This window comes from Grus americana, chromosome 8 (genome assembly GCF_028858705.1).
Source record: "Grus americana isolate bGruAme1 chromosome 8, bGruAme1.mat, whole genome shotgun sequence".
Taxonomy (NCBI): Eukaryota; Metazoa; Chordata; class Aves; order Gruiformes; family Gruidae; genus Grus; species Grus americana.
The window spans coordinates 10743342-10759617 of NC_072859.1; the positions used below are offsets into that span (position 1 = coordinate 10743342).

At 36.2% G+C, this 16276-nt stretch overlaps 1 protein-coding gene across 8 annotated transcripts in view; it reads right to left on the reverse strand.

Moving 5' to 3' along the window:
- Positions 1-16276, reverse strand: part of KCNT2 (potassium sodium-activated channel subfamily T member 2) — a 142011-nt gene that overhangs the window by 14322 nt on the left and 111413 nt on the right. For 6 of the 8 annotated variants that reach the window (XM_054834142.1, XM_054834144.1, XM_054834141.1 and 3 more), the window contains 5 exons: positions 14509-14643; positions 9295-9406; positions 6124-6225; positions 3170-3253; positions 1655-1783 (listed from right to left, as the gene is read on the reverse strand). In XM_054834142.1, coding sequence (XP_054690117.1) covers positions 1655-1783; positions 3170-3253; positions 6124-6225; positions 9295-9406; positions 14509-14643 — 562 coding nt within the window. The remainder of the gene's footprint in view (positions 1-1654; positions 1784-3169; positions 3254-6123; positions 6226-9294; positions 9407-14508; positions 14644-16276) is intronic. The other 2 variants (XM_054834143.1, XM_054834146.1) reach the window with 2 other exon arrangements.

The window sequence follows — 16276 nt, forward strand, 5'->3', positions numbered from 1 at the left end:
AGCTAGTACGGGGCTGTATTTTGGATTTGTGCTGAAAACAGTGTTGATGACACAGGGATGTTTTTGTTACTGCTGAGCAGTGCTTACACAGAGCCAAGGCCCTTTCTGCTCCTCACACACCCCCACCAGTGAGGAGGCTGGGGGTGCACAAGGAGTTGGGAGGGGACACAGTTGGGACAGCTGACCCCAACTGACCAAAGGGATATTCCATATTGTATGATGTCATGCTCAGCTTGTAAAGCTGTGGGAAGAAGGAAGTGTGGGGGGGGACACGTTGGGAGTGATGGCGTTTGTCTTTCCAAGTAACCGTTACGCGTGACAGAGCCCTGCTTTCCTGGGGATGGCTGAACACCTGCCTGCCCGTGGGAACTGGTGAACGAATTCCTTGTTTTGCTTTGCTTGTGTGTACAGCTTTTGCTTTACCTATTAAACAATTGTCTTTATCTCAACCGACAAGTTTTCTCACTTTTACGATACAGGTTAATCAATAGCTATCTTATACTAAATCTGGGCCTGGTCTGATCAAGTATTCAAGCACTTGAGCAGCTGCATGTGCACAGGCTCTGGAGGTTCCTAATGTTATAGTAAAATTATGAGTTTAGATTTAAGTGACTGATGGTCCCAAACCTTGTTTTCAGAAAAACATTTGAAAGACCTTTAATTTATCAGTTAAGCTTGCCTCAGAAGACTTACTTGAGTATGTATGCATGCTTTTTGGACCTCAAGTTAAATAGCCAGCCGTGAATGTGAGAATAAAGCATTGCATGAATTTTATCTTACTTATCCTTATTTAATGAATTGTTGAAAGCTATGACAGACTTTTTTTTCATATTAGCAGTGATGCTGCCTATATTCTTCTCCAAGAAATGATTTTGATGGACTACATTAATGCTGCTATATTTAAAAAAAAATCAACTGACATTATTGCAGTGGCACAGTCCACTGGCTAAGCTGTAAAAGCCACCTGTAGAGGTACTGGTGGTCCACAGAGAGAGACACTAGTGAATTTGGTGGAATCTTGCATAGCTTTTTTGTAACCCTTATTTTTAAAATAACTGAATGTTTGAACTTCCTTCAAGATAAATCTTGCAGTTAAGCATTACATGGCTTAATGTTCTATAACACTTTTCTGAAATACAGAAGAGAAAATAGAAATTGTCTGTCTTGGAAATCAGGAAACTGCATTTCAGAAGAAAGGAGAAGGTTGTTCACTGTTGCATTTTAGAACTGCATTTAAGCCATGGTTTAATGAGATGGCAGTACTAATGGTCACATAAACAAATGGCTGTCACACCTGATGCAGGACCTGGTCATACAGCTTGCTGTGGATACTGCCATTAGTCACCATATGCAAGTTCAGACTAGACCTAACTATCCCAGTCTGTCCTATCTGCGCCTGAGCTGCCTTTTATTTTCAGTCAGTCACTTCTCTGTAGGCAAGCACAGGAATGAAAGTCCGTATGTAGACTGGCTCTGGGTAGTCATGAAGTCTGGGGCTGAATGTGACCCCTGAGCTAATGTGACCGTATACATGCATTTGCAGACACGGCATTCAAAATATTCTTTAAATAAGTGGTTCTCATTCTTACAAGGACCAAAGAATGTTGTATACTCTGTAATCAAATCCAAAGAAAAGCATAGTAAACTGACATACCTCGGATGTTGTAAGCTTTTGGGATTCTGTCCTATAGACTCCAATTGGAATGTCTCCTGTAGAAGAACAAAGTTTCTGATATAGTCTGGCATATGTCCTAATCCAGAGATCCTCTTCTGTAATTTTCATCTGAACAAATAATAATAAACAGGAAGGAGGACTTTTAACTCTTGAGGACTTATCACTTGTTCGCTATACTACTTTTGAAAAAAAATTAAAACTAAACACTAGCTGGTAAGGAATGTATTGTAGTAATGCACCTTTGCTCCACAACCAATCTGGAACTTCTATTGAGTTTGTAGACAGTTTTTCTCTCCCTGTTTGGGAGACATTGCAGTGCATATGCTTCAGTCTTATGAAATTACTTGTGTTCTTGTTGTAAAATTAGTTAGAAACTTGGATGGCGTCCTTCATCCAGTGTTCATATTTGACTAAAATATAAAAGAATTAACTAAATATTGGCAGCAGTAAGAAACTAGTGATGAACAGAGTGAAGAACGTGCAAGTATTATGAATGCAGCCAGATAACTGCTTGCTAGACTGCAGGCTGAATATCTGGGGAGAAGGAAGTGGGGGAAAGTAATACGTTAACCCTAAAGGACATAAGAAAGTCTTAATTCTCAAATATTTAATTACTATTGCACTAGCTTTATTTCAAGACATGTGAGCCCCTTTTCAGAGATTCAACTCTGTTACAGTGAATGCAAGAAAGCTTAATGATTGACCAACAAATCCTTCACTGGCTTTTATCTGAATGACTTTTTAAAATTATCATGGATCACTTCCTTTTTGAGAACAATATCCTGCAATTCTTTATGGTTCCCATAGCAACTAGTAAATATCTTCTATTTATCCATTTGCCACCTGGGGTGCAACGGGTGGAGGAGGAAAACCATAAATTGAGTAAAAAAAATTTTTAATGGTTTTATTTTTTGGGGTGTGTGTATATACATATTAAAAATAGATATAAAAAATAAACTATGCATTGGGAAATATTGACATGCATAATAACAAGATGACTTTTGAACTTTGACACCTAAGCTGAAGTCATTTAATACATCCTATCTTTATGTAAAATCCAGTTCTTCCCTATATTGCCATATTGGAAACAGGTGGTGTGATATAGCATTGTGTGTAAGTGCTAGCCAGGCTGTACAATATAGGTAGTGCTTCCTGGTTTTTATATGCTTACTTTTAAAAATTGGTGCTGAATGGCCATTGCTATTTCATATAAAATGCCCTTTTCCTATGTTTTCCTGTCTTTCCTATTTTTCTTTGTGCTTTATAGAATGTGCTGTGTTTTCTTGGGGGGATGGGAGGTGTTTTGCTATGGAAGTAACTGAAAATGGGTATGTTTTCTACCTAATTTTCATGTCTTCTCCCCTGGTGAAAAAGGAAACAGATGGTCTTTCTTAGACTTTCACAAAAGGAAGTGCCACACAAAGAAAGTAGTGGTATTTTGCAGAATCTTCTCTGGTACTCTGTAATAATTTTTTTTTTTTTTAAATAACTTACAGAACAAAGAAACCCAGATCCTGGTGTGGTATCAAGTCCCAGCAGAAGTCTTGTGATAGAAATCATATAATCTTTCACAAATGACTGCAGGATTTTTAACAGGAGAGATGGAAAAGAAAGAAAAAAGCTTTAATGAACAGATGAGCAGGTAACCACTAGCACCATGTGTGAATTTGAAAGAAATTGTACATCTGTGTTTACTATCAATCTCTTTATCTTTTAAGTATCTTAATTGTTGTGGAAATACCTATGCCTTTCTTTGTACTGAATCTACGTTCATAAAATAAGTTTTCTTATTTGGTTCTGCATATGCATGCAATGTACGTACAGGATTCAAAGAGACTAGGGCATAATAAGGCACCATGAAAACGAAGATGAATGTAGATGTAAGATCAATGAAAGTAGGATGTTGGCCTTATTAGGTGTGAAATTATAATAATGAACTCTCTTTTGTTCAAAAGGAACGCTGTCTTACGTTGGATGGGTCTGTGGTACTGAGTAGTAGGTAATACTAAGGTGACGCAGCTATCATTTTAATTCAAACGAGTCATTTGCCTTAGTCAATCCATCTGTTTTTTTGAGGGTTGATCTGCCTTATCTCAGGTCAGGCCTGTTGCTCTGCTAACAGAAGTGTTTTGCTGATTGGTGAAAGAATAGAAACTAGGCTCAACGTAGAAGTGTAGGTTGAGACTGGGAACAGACATTAGATGAGCTAAAATCACAAATATTTCTCATCCTTACGAGTTGGGCTGCTGGAATCAGAGTGCCATGTGGGTGCTCTGATAACTGTGGTAGGACCGTTCACTGCCACCTCTTCTTAGGTGTAGTAGGGCAGCATTCACGGCAGGCTATCAATCCTCCTTGGAACACAACTTGCAATTAGCTCTTTTGGCTTAATGTAAATATGGAGCTAGCAAATCGGTTTTAATAGAGAAATATTTTACAAAGGTGTTATATAAATCCTTTAGAGTTATAGCATCTGAATTTGTTTAAACTCAGAAGCTAGACAGATTTACTTTGATACATAGTGATTCAACTATTTTAATTTTTGTACTGGTAATTTTCCAGTTGTGACAGGGTAAATGCCAATAAGCATCTTCTTGAACAAAATTTTTTGTAACCTTCACTTATTTGTTATCTTGGCTGCATCATTTATGCTATGGAATTATCATTAGACTACCAAGAGTATTCACAAGGATTTGCTAGACCAAGCTTTCATTTTTCAGTCAGAAGATAATTTGAAGGCTTTTCTTTTGGCCTAAAATAGGAAGCACCAGATGAACCCTGCTGTTTCCCATGTCATTTACTCTGCATGGAGAAGAAAAAGATGTCATAGAGAAAAGGATGGGACTATGAAAAAGAACAAAAAGATCTTGCTGTTATAGTATGTGTAACTTGGAATAAAAAAGATAATTCTAGAAAAAGACAGTTCACCAGAGCAGTAGGAGTTCAAAGAAAAAAATGGGTGGAATTTGAGTGAGGAGAAATGGGGGGGTGTGGGGGGGTGTGTGTGTGTTTTAAACCCTTTCTGGTGAATGGTTTTACTCTCTCAAGTCATAGCATGACTGACCATGTCTAGGAGCAAATATAAAATATTGCAGTGCTGGCAGGAGTTGATGATGATGACAGATCTGTTTCTATGGAGGTGTCTTAAAAAATTTTACCATATGTGATGTTGATGTTCTGCAGCATGATTCAAAACATGCTTCATAAGCAAATGTATTTATTTCTAAAACATCTAGACTTGGATAAATGGCTTTACATCTGTTGGCTTATCTGCTTTTGGTACCTCTATATACATGACTGTTTTATATATTAATGACTTTCTGAGAAAAGCTTAGCTCCAGGCATTTTTCTATTTATGTTGAATTCGCATTTGGGTAATTTATTTGGAAGTAGAATTGAGATGAAAGACGACTTTTCATGCACCAAATTACCAAGTAAACTAATTTCCCTGAAAGAGTGCTTAGTGCCTGAATACAAAAGCATCCACAGACTACCTCTAGATACAGGCAAAGTAGATAGCTGCTTAGGTGAGCAGACTGCACGGGCCCATAGAGGTGTTGCTTGCTTATTCTGCGTAGCTAGAGTAGTGCTGGAGTAGTTAGTGCTCGAGGTTGCTTCTTGGGCATCCCAATGTATCAGGGCGTGCAGAAAGGCATTGCCGAGGAGGGAGGACAATAGTCTCCTCTCTTTCCACCCTGAAACCAGCAACTACTACTTTCATTTGTCCTGACCCCATATTTTCTGATATATTGTTTCTTCAACTGAGGCTGTTGCCCTTCCCTTATCCCCACTGACTGTCATGACTTCTTTTTGCATGAGGAGCTCCATCCTGGATTCTTGGGTAACAAGGTTCAGTGTTGCTTTTTCTTCCCTTGCTTTCTCTTTGTAACCACTGCATGTATTTCTTGTTAGGGCCAGAATGGGTTTCTTTAAGACAGATGGCTCATCATCTGGAGGTCTAGTCAATGTGAGTAAGAGGACAGGACACAATGCAGTAATTGAGGCCTCTATCAGCAAATGCAGATGACTGATAAATTACTTGTAAAAGTAATACTGTTGGGTTTTGTGGTTAGAGGCACTACTTTGTGGGAATGGGCACTGCCTTTTTGTTGCAGAGTACAAGTGTTATTGGTCTATATAATCTGTATTTTATGTAAGCCTTATCAAAACTATCCCGCTTATTTGACTGTCGAGACGTTCACAAACAGCATTGTGTTGCTTAACAACAGAATTTGTGCAAGGGCAGGGTAATTTTGAGGTTGATGACTGAGCTGGTACTGTCATGTGGAACACGCTCCATTAGCTTTTGCCTTTGATTGTTCCTGGTACAGACACTCACGTTAACAGCTTACATGTAGGAAAACAGGGTCATCTAACAATTAAGTACATTAAAATAGGTGGTAATAATGCATGTCTGTTAAGATAAGTCACATTATTATTCATAGTACCTGATAAAGCAGCGTATCCAACATACTGATGCTGAAAACCCTGCCAGCAGCGAAGGGCAGTCGAAACATAAATGCCAGATTAGATCCCTTCTCCCGCTCTTTCTGTTAGGGAATTAAAAACCAGAAAATACTTTTAGTTCTGATTTTGGAAGAACTATAACATCATCATCAAATTGATATTACCTTGAAAGAGGTCAAAAGCATAACATCGCTTTACTCCTCTGAGTATAATTTCTTTCTACAAATATGTAGCATCTTCAGTACTTACAGTGTTTCAGGTTGAAAAATTTTGTTTAATGTATATGTTGTTTCAATCACCACATCTCAAATTGCCTGGGCATGTTCTACTAGATAATTTTTAAAATTATTAAGGGATTTCAACTGTGCTTAGAGCAAAGCTCTTGTTATTCCTCCTCCAATTTCTTGGTGCTGACAGTGGACTCCCATTCAGGTCCAGAAAGTCTACTAGGAACATGAAACATGAACAGAATCTGATGCAAAAGGGAAGAAATGGTATTTCAGTGAATGTGAGGATATTCTAAATATCCGATTCACATTCTAAACCCTTTCTTTCAAGAAAGGTTACCTTTTTTTTTTTCTTATTTAAGACAAATGGAGAATGTAAGTTTTAAGTTTAGACCACAGGTGTTTTGGGTTTCATTTTCTCTGTTGTATAAAGGCCATTGCTTTCTCCTCTGTGTTGTTCAGATTTAATTATCTGTAAAATGAGCAAAGTTGCAGCTGCAACAGCAGATGGACTTCTGATTTGCATTATCTTTCTTCTGCAGGCCATTAGGTTGAAAAGTCAATTTTGCATGTGTGTTTCAGTGCTACCTGAAGGCAACTTGCCTGACTTCAGTAGTCTTTCTGAAAATGAGGTGCTTAATGCAGAAATAACAATCAACTGTACATCTGACTGCATTAGATAACTTTTACTCAAGTTTTTAATTGCCTTTCATTTTGCATGAGGGAATTCCAAAACATCAAATGAACTACAGCACCACCTGTGAAGTGCTTCCTGCAAATGTTAAGATGAAATGAGTAGGAAATAGCAACAGCAGGCAACTTCAACAGCAATGAAGAAAATGTTCTTTCTTTAGAATAATTTATTTACCTGTTTTTCAGCATGGCATAGTTTGGATAAGAAGTTAATTAACTGTTCAGCTTCCAACCTATATTCACAACTTTACATTTGTACAATAAATTAATAAAGAGAGGGGAAAAAGTTCTAATATTTCTAATGATTTCCAGAACCTTTGCTGGAAAAATGAAGGAGCCTATGTAAAGCAAGAAAGAGAACTGAGATAAAAATCCTGGTTTCACTGCATTGAAGTACACAGGCTACAGCCCACAGAGTATTGCAGAAGCAACAGTAGACACCACATACTGGGAAAGCTGTTACTATTCTTACCTCTCTGTATCACTAAACTGTATGGATTAAGGGAATATGTTTAAAAAAACCAAAGGTGTCAGTTATAGTACATCAAGGAACTAAGTTAAGTTGGAACAGTCTTGAAGGCACTATCCAGCTGTTGGCACTAGTTGCCCTGAATAAACTGGCAATGCATGATTCCAGGCAGTTCCAGCTTATTCTCCCTGAAGTTACCATCGAGGGAGGGGAGTGCTAACCTGGAGGAGCCACAGGCGCAAACTCTAATGGATAGTGGAGTGGTATAATCCAAACGACGTCTTTCCCACTGCAAACTGCTGCTCCTCTCTTTGTGTAACAACTTTTGTCTAGCTTCCTCACAGTTCTCCATTTTACATGCTTAGCAGAATACCACCTACGTAAGGGTAAGCCTTTGTTCTATTTCAGGCAAAGGTCAACAAATCACAAAAGATCACCCAGATATTTGTATCTTGGGGTCAAAATGTAAGCATGGTAGTCAACTGAGCAGAAGATTGACTTCTAATGCTTATCCTATCTCATCTAGACAGACTGAATTTCTGCAAAATTTGATTCCTGTGTAAGAAACTGGAGCTGGCATGTGAAGATAAGTTTCTGTAAAAAGGCTGTTTTCCATTAAATATATATTAACTATGTGAACATTATACAGTAAATAGTGAAATATCTCAAATTCAGTGAAATATCTGAAATCCCCAAAAATCTAGGGTATTTACTGTACAGCCAGGAAATGGAAATTATATGCTAATTCTGGATAATGAGTTTAACATGACATCAAATTCACTAAAATATGTAAGATATCTGAGGTGAAGAGATAGGGAGGCTACATGAGAGAACCTAGGAATAATATCTAGATTGATAGCAAGGGGAAAAAGAAATGAGTAAAAGAGTAAAAGGTCTCTGTCCTTGAAGATTGGCACAGTGATGATATTTGTCTTATTCTCAAACTCAGAAAATGGTCTCAAAGATCATGAAGGTGATACTGTAAGTTTTGTGGACTGCAGAGGTAGGTAAGTAGGTCAGATCATGAAAGATCTGTGAAAAAGAGGATCGTCTTTGAATTTACCAAGTTAAACAGATGTACAATGTTACTTCGTATGCACCATCTAATGTTTTAGCGATACTGTTTTGGACAAGCAAATTTAATTAAGCTTATCTCCATATAGCCTCCCTGTTCTACAGCTTGAAAATGCCAACACGTACACTAGAACATGAAGGTTTTATCTAGCATTAAGTAGCGTTAGTATCCTTAGGACTGCCCTACAACAGAGAACAACTGCTGTTCTCAAACTGTCACAGTAGTGCAAATACCCCACACAGATACAAGGAAATGTATACGGAATATGTAATTATAGTACTTTAAAGTGAATTGGAATAAAAAATGGATTATAATAAAAGCAGTGTAAGTTTTAAGTGTTTAGTCAATTAAAATATTTTCCACATTAATTGCCTGTAGCAGCCTCTTGGACAACATATTAGCTCTAAATATTCAGTTATCCAAAAATATTTAATTTTCTTTGAGCAAATTCTGTGTTCACCTCTGTCCAGGGGGCTGGTGGATTAATATTATATTGTAAAGTGATGGAACTCAAATCAAACTTTGTTTTTAAATGAGGGTAGAATTTGGAAAAAATAATCTTTTACATTAGCTCTGCAACCATAAAACCATTTCACTGTTTCCACTTGGTTTGAAAGCATTGTTACAAAATCATAAAAAGTATTATAATGATAACATTTAAATTGGGGATGAAGGAGGCAAATCTTACCTTTTCTAATTTGGATAGAGCAAGAGAGTAGCAGTCTTTGGCTCTGAACTGCATGAATCGCATATTGGCTGGGTGAGTTAGTTCTGTGATAATACTTAGGCTTGAGAACAACCTGTATTTTAAAAGAATGTAACAGTTATACCTCTACTTACAACAATTCACAAATGTAAGGCTCTATATAATGCTATATGCTTGTGTCCGTGTTTTTAGTGAAGTGCCTGAAACCTGTGGCGTTTTTTGGCACAATGAAATGCTGGTATAATAGCAGAGGAAACTACAGAACATTGTCTGTAGAATTCACAAAGAACAAACATAGATTCAAAGGTTGAGCTTATAAAATACTTTAATGCTAGAAAGGAACCACTTAATTTAATTGCCAGAGAGTTTATTTAATAATTTCTAAAATGACACAAATCTGTAAGAAACAACAAAAAATGCAAAACTATATACCCTGCACGTAGTATCTAGTTGCATATAAACTACCATTTTATTAGAACCAGCTTATGTACTCTTTCCATTTGATTGTTTTTTTGGTTTGGGGTTTTTTTTTGAGCTCTGTTTGTATGCTGTATGTCCACAGAGTGAGCAACATAGATGAAAATTGACACTGCTTGGGAATTGCTGAGAAACAGTATGCTTATGTGTACTTAGGATCTCACTTTGAAATATTTAAGTATACAAAATATTTATAAGTTAACACTAATTCAGGCTTCCAATAACAAAAAATAGTGAAGAAAGTTTAACTCTGATCTGGCTGAATTATACAGATTTTCAAGAAGCAGACTAAAGAGTCCCTCCCCAGCCCTCAGGGTGCTAAGAACTAGAAAGAAATTTGTAGTTTATGCTATGCAAATACTAAACAGCTTGGAACAGAACTCAGATTGTTATTTGAGTATTTCCTCTCCAGATTAGTGTCAGAAAATGAGATGCACATTTGTAATCTGTTCTGCTGATCCTGAAAGTACATGTGATAATAGATAACTGTAGTACTAATGACATCATTAACGTGGCTTCTGTTTCATTCACATAAAAAAGTGATTTTCTTGAAAGCTGAATTTAGTAAGTTAATGTCAAATGGAATCCAATGTACCTTTTTGCAAGTCTTTAGTCTCTTTCCCTCATTTTCACTGAAATGGCAATTCAAGCAGCAACTAAATGTGGGGAAATGTATGTCAAAACTATCTGCCAGTATGTGTTAATGCCATCTTATTGCAATACAGTTTTCTAGGTCTGTTGATGCTAAAACATAGACTGGTAATGATCACATGACCCCACATGTGTTCTGAACATAAGATAATATGATAGTAGAAATGCTAACGTTAGCAGTTATCATGTCTCTGTGATTAACCAAACATTAAATGTGATCGAATAAAGAAAAATTGACGTGGCAAACAGGGTGAGAATGTGAATCGCTTAACAGTGACTGTGTGCACTGCAGTTTGAAAGGCATTGTGCATGCTCAGGAATTTCTGTACCTTTTCAGGTCTTACAGCCAGACTTTGATACAAACTCTGAGTGACGCAGTATTGTTATAAAAGCCTATTTATGTCCTACTAAAGATTAAGCACTTAGGGAGTGGAGTCTTCATACATAAATACATAACTGCACCCTTGAGATGCAACTGTGGTACATCCTTACTTGTATGCTGTGTGTTATAAAAACCTGTGAAGTGCTTATGAAAATTGAAAAAAAATCCTGATAATATCACACTTGTAGGTATGAACTTGTACTTATAAAGTATCTTAACAAATGTGTTAAAGTTCTGAGGAAGGAGAATAAATTTCCTCTGCATTAATTCTGTATCATGTAGCACAGAATTACTTAAGCTTCTGCTGACTGGAAGTTTTCTTGTATTGCGGTATTAAAGGACAGGCGTTCATCTTTGAAAACTAACAAAATAACATTCAGAACCAAGAGTAACAGGAAATTAAAAGCTGATCTAATGATAACATATACACAACTTACAGGAAAAAATGCAGGTTACTAGATTTCTAGTAAAAATGGGTTTAGTTTATCACCAAGATATGAAAACTGATTTATATTAGGAAATCGGTTTCAAACTTGGTATTGGTAAAAATCATATTTTACTTGTGAGTGCCTTTTAGCGGAATTAGGGGAAACAACTTTCCAGGGTAGTCAGGGCCAGATTGTCTCTTGCCCTGGGTGTAAGGCACGCTACCCGCAAGCTTTCAGCACTGGAGCAGGCTGCTTCTGTGCAAAGATCCCTCTTTTTTATTCCATTCTGGTAAAAAAGTGGATGGGGCAGGGAAAGCCCTAATCAGCCTGATGGAAGACATGGGTTGCTGTTGAACTGGTATTTGGGAATCAGACAAACCAGAGATACATTTAGTTCTTTCCTGAACCAAAAAGGTAAACCAAGAAAACAATGTAATGCCATCACATCATCTCGTTTGCTTTATCTATGAATTGGTGCTAGATACCAGCCAAACTATTGACTTGTTAGGTGTACTGCTGTCAACAGGCTTCTTGCAGTATTTGAAACATAGCCTTCAAGATATTAGCTAATAAAAACTTAAAAACAGGGCTTCCCAAACATCAACATTTAAACCCATTAATTAATAGAAAACAAGAGTAAATATAAAGATATATATCTAGTATAGACCTACTGCCTGAGGAAACACTATTTTTTCTGAGGTGGACTCATAACTGTCAATAGGGACTCAAGTGTTTGGCTTCATGTTTCATATTAAAAAGTTAAAAGCATCTCTAGAGCACAGTGCAAAACTAGTAATTTCTCCTTGTACTTTTATACTATGTTAACTTGGTTCTTTCTCATCCAGAGGAGTAAAGATTTCCTTTTTTAGTCAGTGTGCCATTGGAGTCACGCTTAACTATCATTAATTCAGATAAGCTAGTGTTGTGACACTGTTTTAATTGGTATGGAACAGTTTCCAGCCTTAAAGTTGCTAATAACATTGTCATAAACAATGCATATAAGGTGGGGGACACACACACTCTTCTGGCAAAGCAAGATTATTTATTTATGTAAATCAAGGAATAATGTCAGAACAGGTACATGAGAACTGGCAACCTAGGCCAAACAGCACTGCAGCACACTTACATCGCCTTTTCAAGCCTGTCCACAACCCTTAATGAGGTCAGCTGAGCTGAGTCAATCAAAACAGCAAGGTTTAGATTAGCCTGTATCTTCTGAATGATTTCACTTGGTGAGACTTAAGTGGAATCTTCACTGATGTGGTATTTAATCTCTGAGAAGAGCATATATTAGCAAAACTGCAGTGATTTAAAATCCTTTAACACTGCAGTTTGTGTTAAGTGCTGCTGTACATCCGGCCTCTTCGTCATTAGTTTCTGATATTATTAGCTATTATTAAGTAACAAAAAACCTTTAAACATACTTTTGAAGTTCACTTACAAAACTGTTTATGTTGGTGCATGAGTGTAGTTTATTCTGTAGAACAGGTAAATGCCACTACCTTATGCCTCTTCCCAAAGCTTACGTATTTCTACAACTTTTACATAATATAAAAATGCAGTGAAATTATTGTACATGTTCTAGGGAAAAAATTAGAAGAAAACTTATACAATACACTACTTGTGAAAGTTTACAAAGTTTTCTGATAAAGTGAAGTCTTAAAGATATTTATTCTGATTTCTTTTGATATTTGTAAAAAGTACCATGCAGTTTTAAAATTATACTGAACCAGATATATAGTTGATACATGAATTAAAGCTGCCATCTAGTTGTAAGCATTGTGCAAGACAACTGAATGATTATATAGCAGGTTCTAGTTGGATACCTATGGTATGTAGTGTACTACTATGACGGGTTTTTGTTGCTTTTTTTTAGTATTTTACAAAGTCGAACACAATTACGAAAATCAACTGGTGTTTTATAAGTTTTATTTTTTATTCAACTCTTTTGCTGTTTTATATTTGGGGGTAAAATGTAGTTCTGAAAAATTTGATGTATGTCAAAAACCTCAGTGAGATACCCTAGCACAACGTGGTTAAGAGTAGATTTGAATGATGCACAGATTAAGTTGAATTATAGTTTCTACATTTAGGTGTGATTATGAAACAAACACCTGTGCTAGGTACAAATTCAAAAACTCAAAGTTTGCAAAAGACAGAACTCAAGCTTCTCATGCAATGTAGATTTTTGCTTCTTTTGAGCACGTGCAGAAATGCTAACAGCATTAACTGCATTCTCACACATGGTTGCATTAAAAAATCTCTCTATTGAAATTCTTGTGTTTTAATGAGCTCAGTTTCCTAAAACACTGACAGACTGAAAAAACTTTTTACTATGCACTTCTCTCCAGTCTTATGTGGAAGGCTTGACACAGAAAAGGGCAGCAATATTGAATGATAGGTAATTCTCTAGGGAAGGACTTAATTTTATTATTAGAATGAACAACAGGAAATGCTAGACTTAAGCCCCAAATCAGGGAGGCATACTTGACTGTGTAATGAGTTTTGTGGGGGTTTTTGGCTTGTTTGTTTGTTTTTTCAAATAAGAACTTTTTTCACAGTTTAAAGGGACATGTATCTTTTGGTATCTGTAGAATCAAGATATTTAACACAAAGTGAGGCTTTAATCAGGAGAGATTCTCAAATGAACAAGAAATCTTAGTGTGTTTAGCTCTTCATCACAGCCCTGCCTTCTCAGCCTCTTTACTAGACTAACACTTTTTGACTCTGTATTCAGTTATTCCTTCATGACTCTTAGTATGTTGTTGTCATATGTAATGTTGTATACATGTGCCTACAAACCTAATTTTTGTTCAAAACTAAATGTTCAAAATGTGAACACTTCTACTAACTTCATAGTGATGCATTGCTTACCTTTTTTAGTGTTAGAAGGATCTGCTTTTCACACTGGCTTTAACATTGCTGTGAAAGACTGTTGCACTGAGAAAAAATTTCTTTTCTCAACTACTTTGGTCCTAAGTCTTCAAGAGTACCTTTCTTCTCCTTCCTGCAAACCTGACACGACTTTTAAAATGATAATTCAGTTTTGGGATGCATAGAATTTCATCTGAGATTTCAGGAGAGTACCTCAGGATTGCTAAGCAGGGTGGGAAAAGTTTGCCTATCTAAGACACAAATTCATATAAGGGGAAAACTTAAATAGAAGAAAGAAAAAAATCATTTCTTATCAGAGTACAAAAGGCATTAAGTACTTCACAATTAATGGGGGTGTATAGGTAGACTGCAAAAATGCCTTACCTAAAGAGTGTTTGAACATTTACGATAGTCTTGGCATCTGCCATGTAGTCTTCCTCAGCACTCATTGTACTTTCTTTGTCCACCACCACCATATTAGCTGCAAAGGTGACCCCACATCTTAATAAGTCATCTAGGCTTTTGTGAAGAGAAAGAGGGAGAAAGAAACAAGCAACTTAAATATGGAACACTTAAAAGATTAGGGATGGTTGGAATTTGCAGATCACAGGCTGAGTTGCTGGTTCCCTTCATCTCCATGTGCGTATCATAACTTCCAATATAATCTGTATCAAGTATATCATCTCAATTGATAGAATAGAATCTGAATAATTATTTTCCTTGAAGTCATACAGAATGTACTTCAGTAGGTTGTTAGTCCCTCTCCTTTTGCTAAAATGATATATTTATTTCAACTTTTTAAAATAAGCCTTTAACAGTAACTTGGGAAGACAGTTTGTCCTTACATATTGCAACAACTTGCTTCATTGCAGTTAGTTTTGGCAATAAACAGACCCAAATAAATGCTTTGGGTTGCTCTTTCCCACAATTATATTTCAGTTTCAAAATGCTAATAAATGTTCTATCAGGACATCTAATACATCCCTCTTTTAGGTTAATCTATCAGTTGGAGTGTTCCCATGATGTTTTTAGGAGCAGCTGTAAATCAGTAAAACTCTGCACGCTGCTGAACAATGTTTCCCGTGAAGCCTGACCACAGAAAATACAGACAACTGAGTTACAGTTCTTAGCATGCCTTATAGCTTTGTTTCCAAAAGGAAGCATGTTTCAGTTGTTTTCACAATAATATCTTCCATAGAAACCAAGCACTTTTTGAAAAGTTTAGAAAGGACTTTTCTGTAATGATAAAGACTGCTAGGAACCTAGCAATTTTTAAGTGAAAATAAGAAGAAAGGGTGAATTTCATGATTTCCGGAAGAAATTGGAACACTGAATTTTTGCATCATTCTGTTTCCTTCCAAGGTGAAAAGCTGTTTTGGTATTATAATTGCTTCTCGTTTGGCAATCTATAATATTAACTAAGTTTTAATTGTCCTTATACAGTTTTTCTTTTCAGTAATGATCTCAGGTTCCTAACTTTATGTAACCTATTATATAAATTTTTTTGAAATTTTAGGTAAGGAAAACTCTACGAATTTGTGTAATTTATTTTACATCTTATACATATTCCTTCAAAACAAGTACATAATTATTTTTGAAACTGTGCAATATCACCAGTGGTTGACTATAACAAAAGAACTGCTATATTTTATACGATCTATACTAACAAATTCAGTGCAGAAGCAGAACTCTGGATTTTCTCTGAGTAATTGGTATTTCTGCTTTTTCAGTCTTTCAGTTGATACCCGAAAATAGCAGCATATTCTGAATACCCAGATTATCTGCATTTTAATGTTTGACAAGCTCAACAGCTATTCTTCTTTTAGCAGTTACGTTCTGCTAATCTGTGGAGAATTTAAAAAATACTAATTTGGAAGTATTGTAATTCTAGTTCTCAACTATTTCTAGCTATAGGTTTCTTAATACTGAATAGATTTCTACGCAACTGTGAAACCTGTTCATTTACAGATCTCAAATCATTTATACCTGAAGACAGTAGAACAGATATCTGCTACTCGATGACATATTTTGATGAAGTTCATCCCAGCTATGAATTTTGGTAAAGCTATTTTTCTACAGGCCGTCCACTTTTAACAAAAAGGAGTGGTAAATGAGAGTATTTCCTTTGGTGTTTTTCTCTCTAAGATGGTAA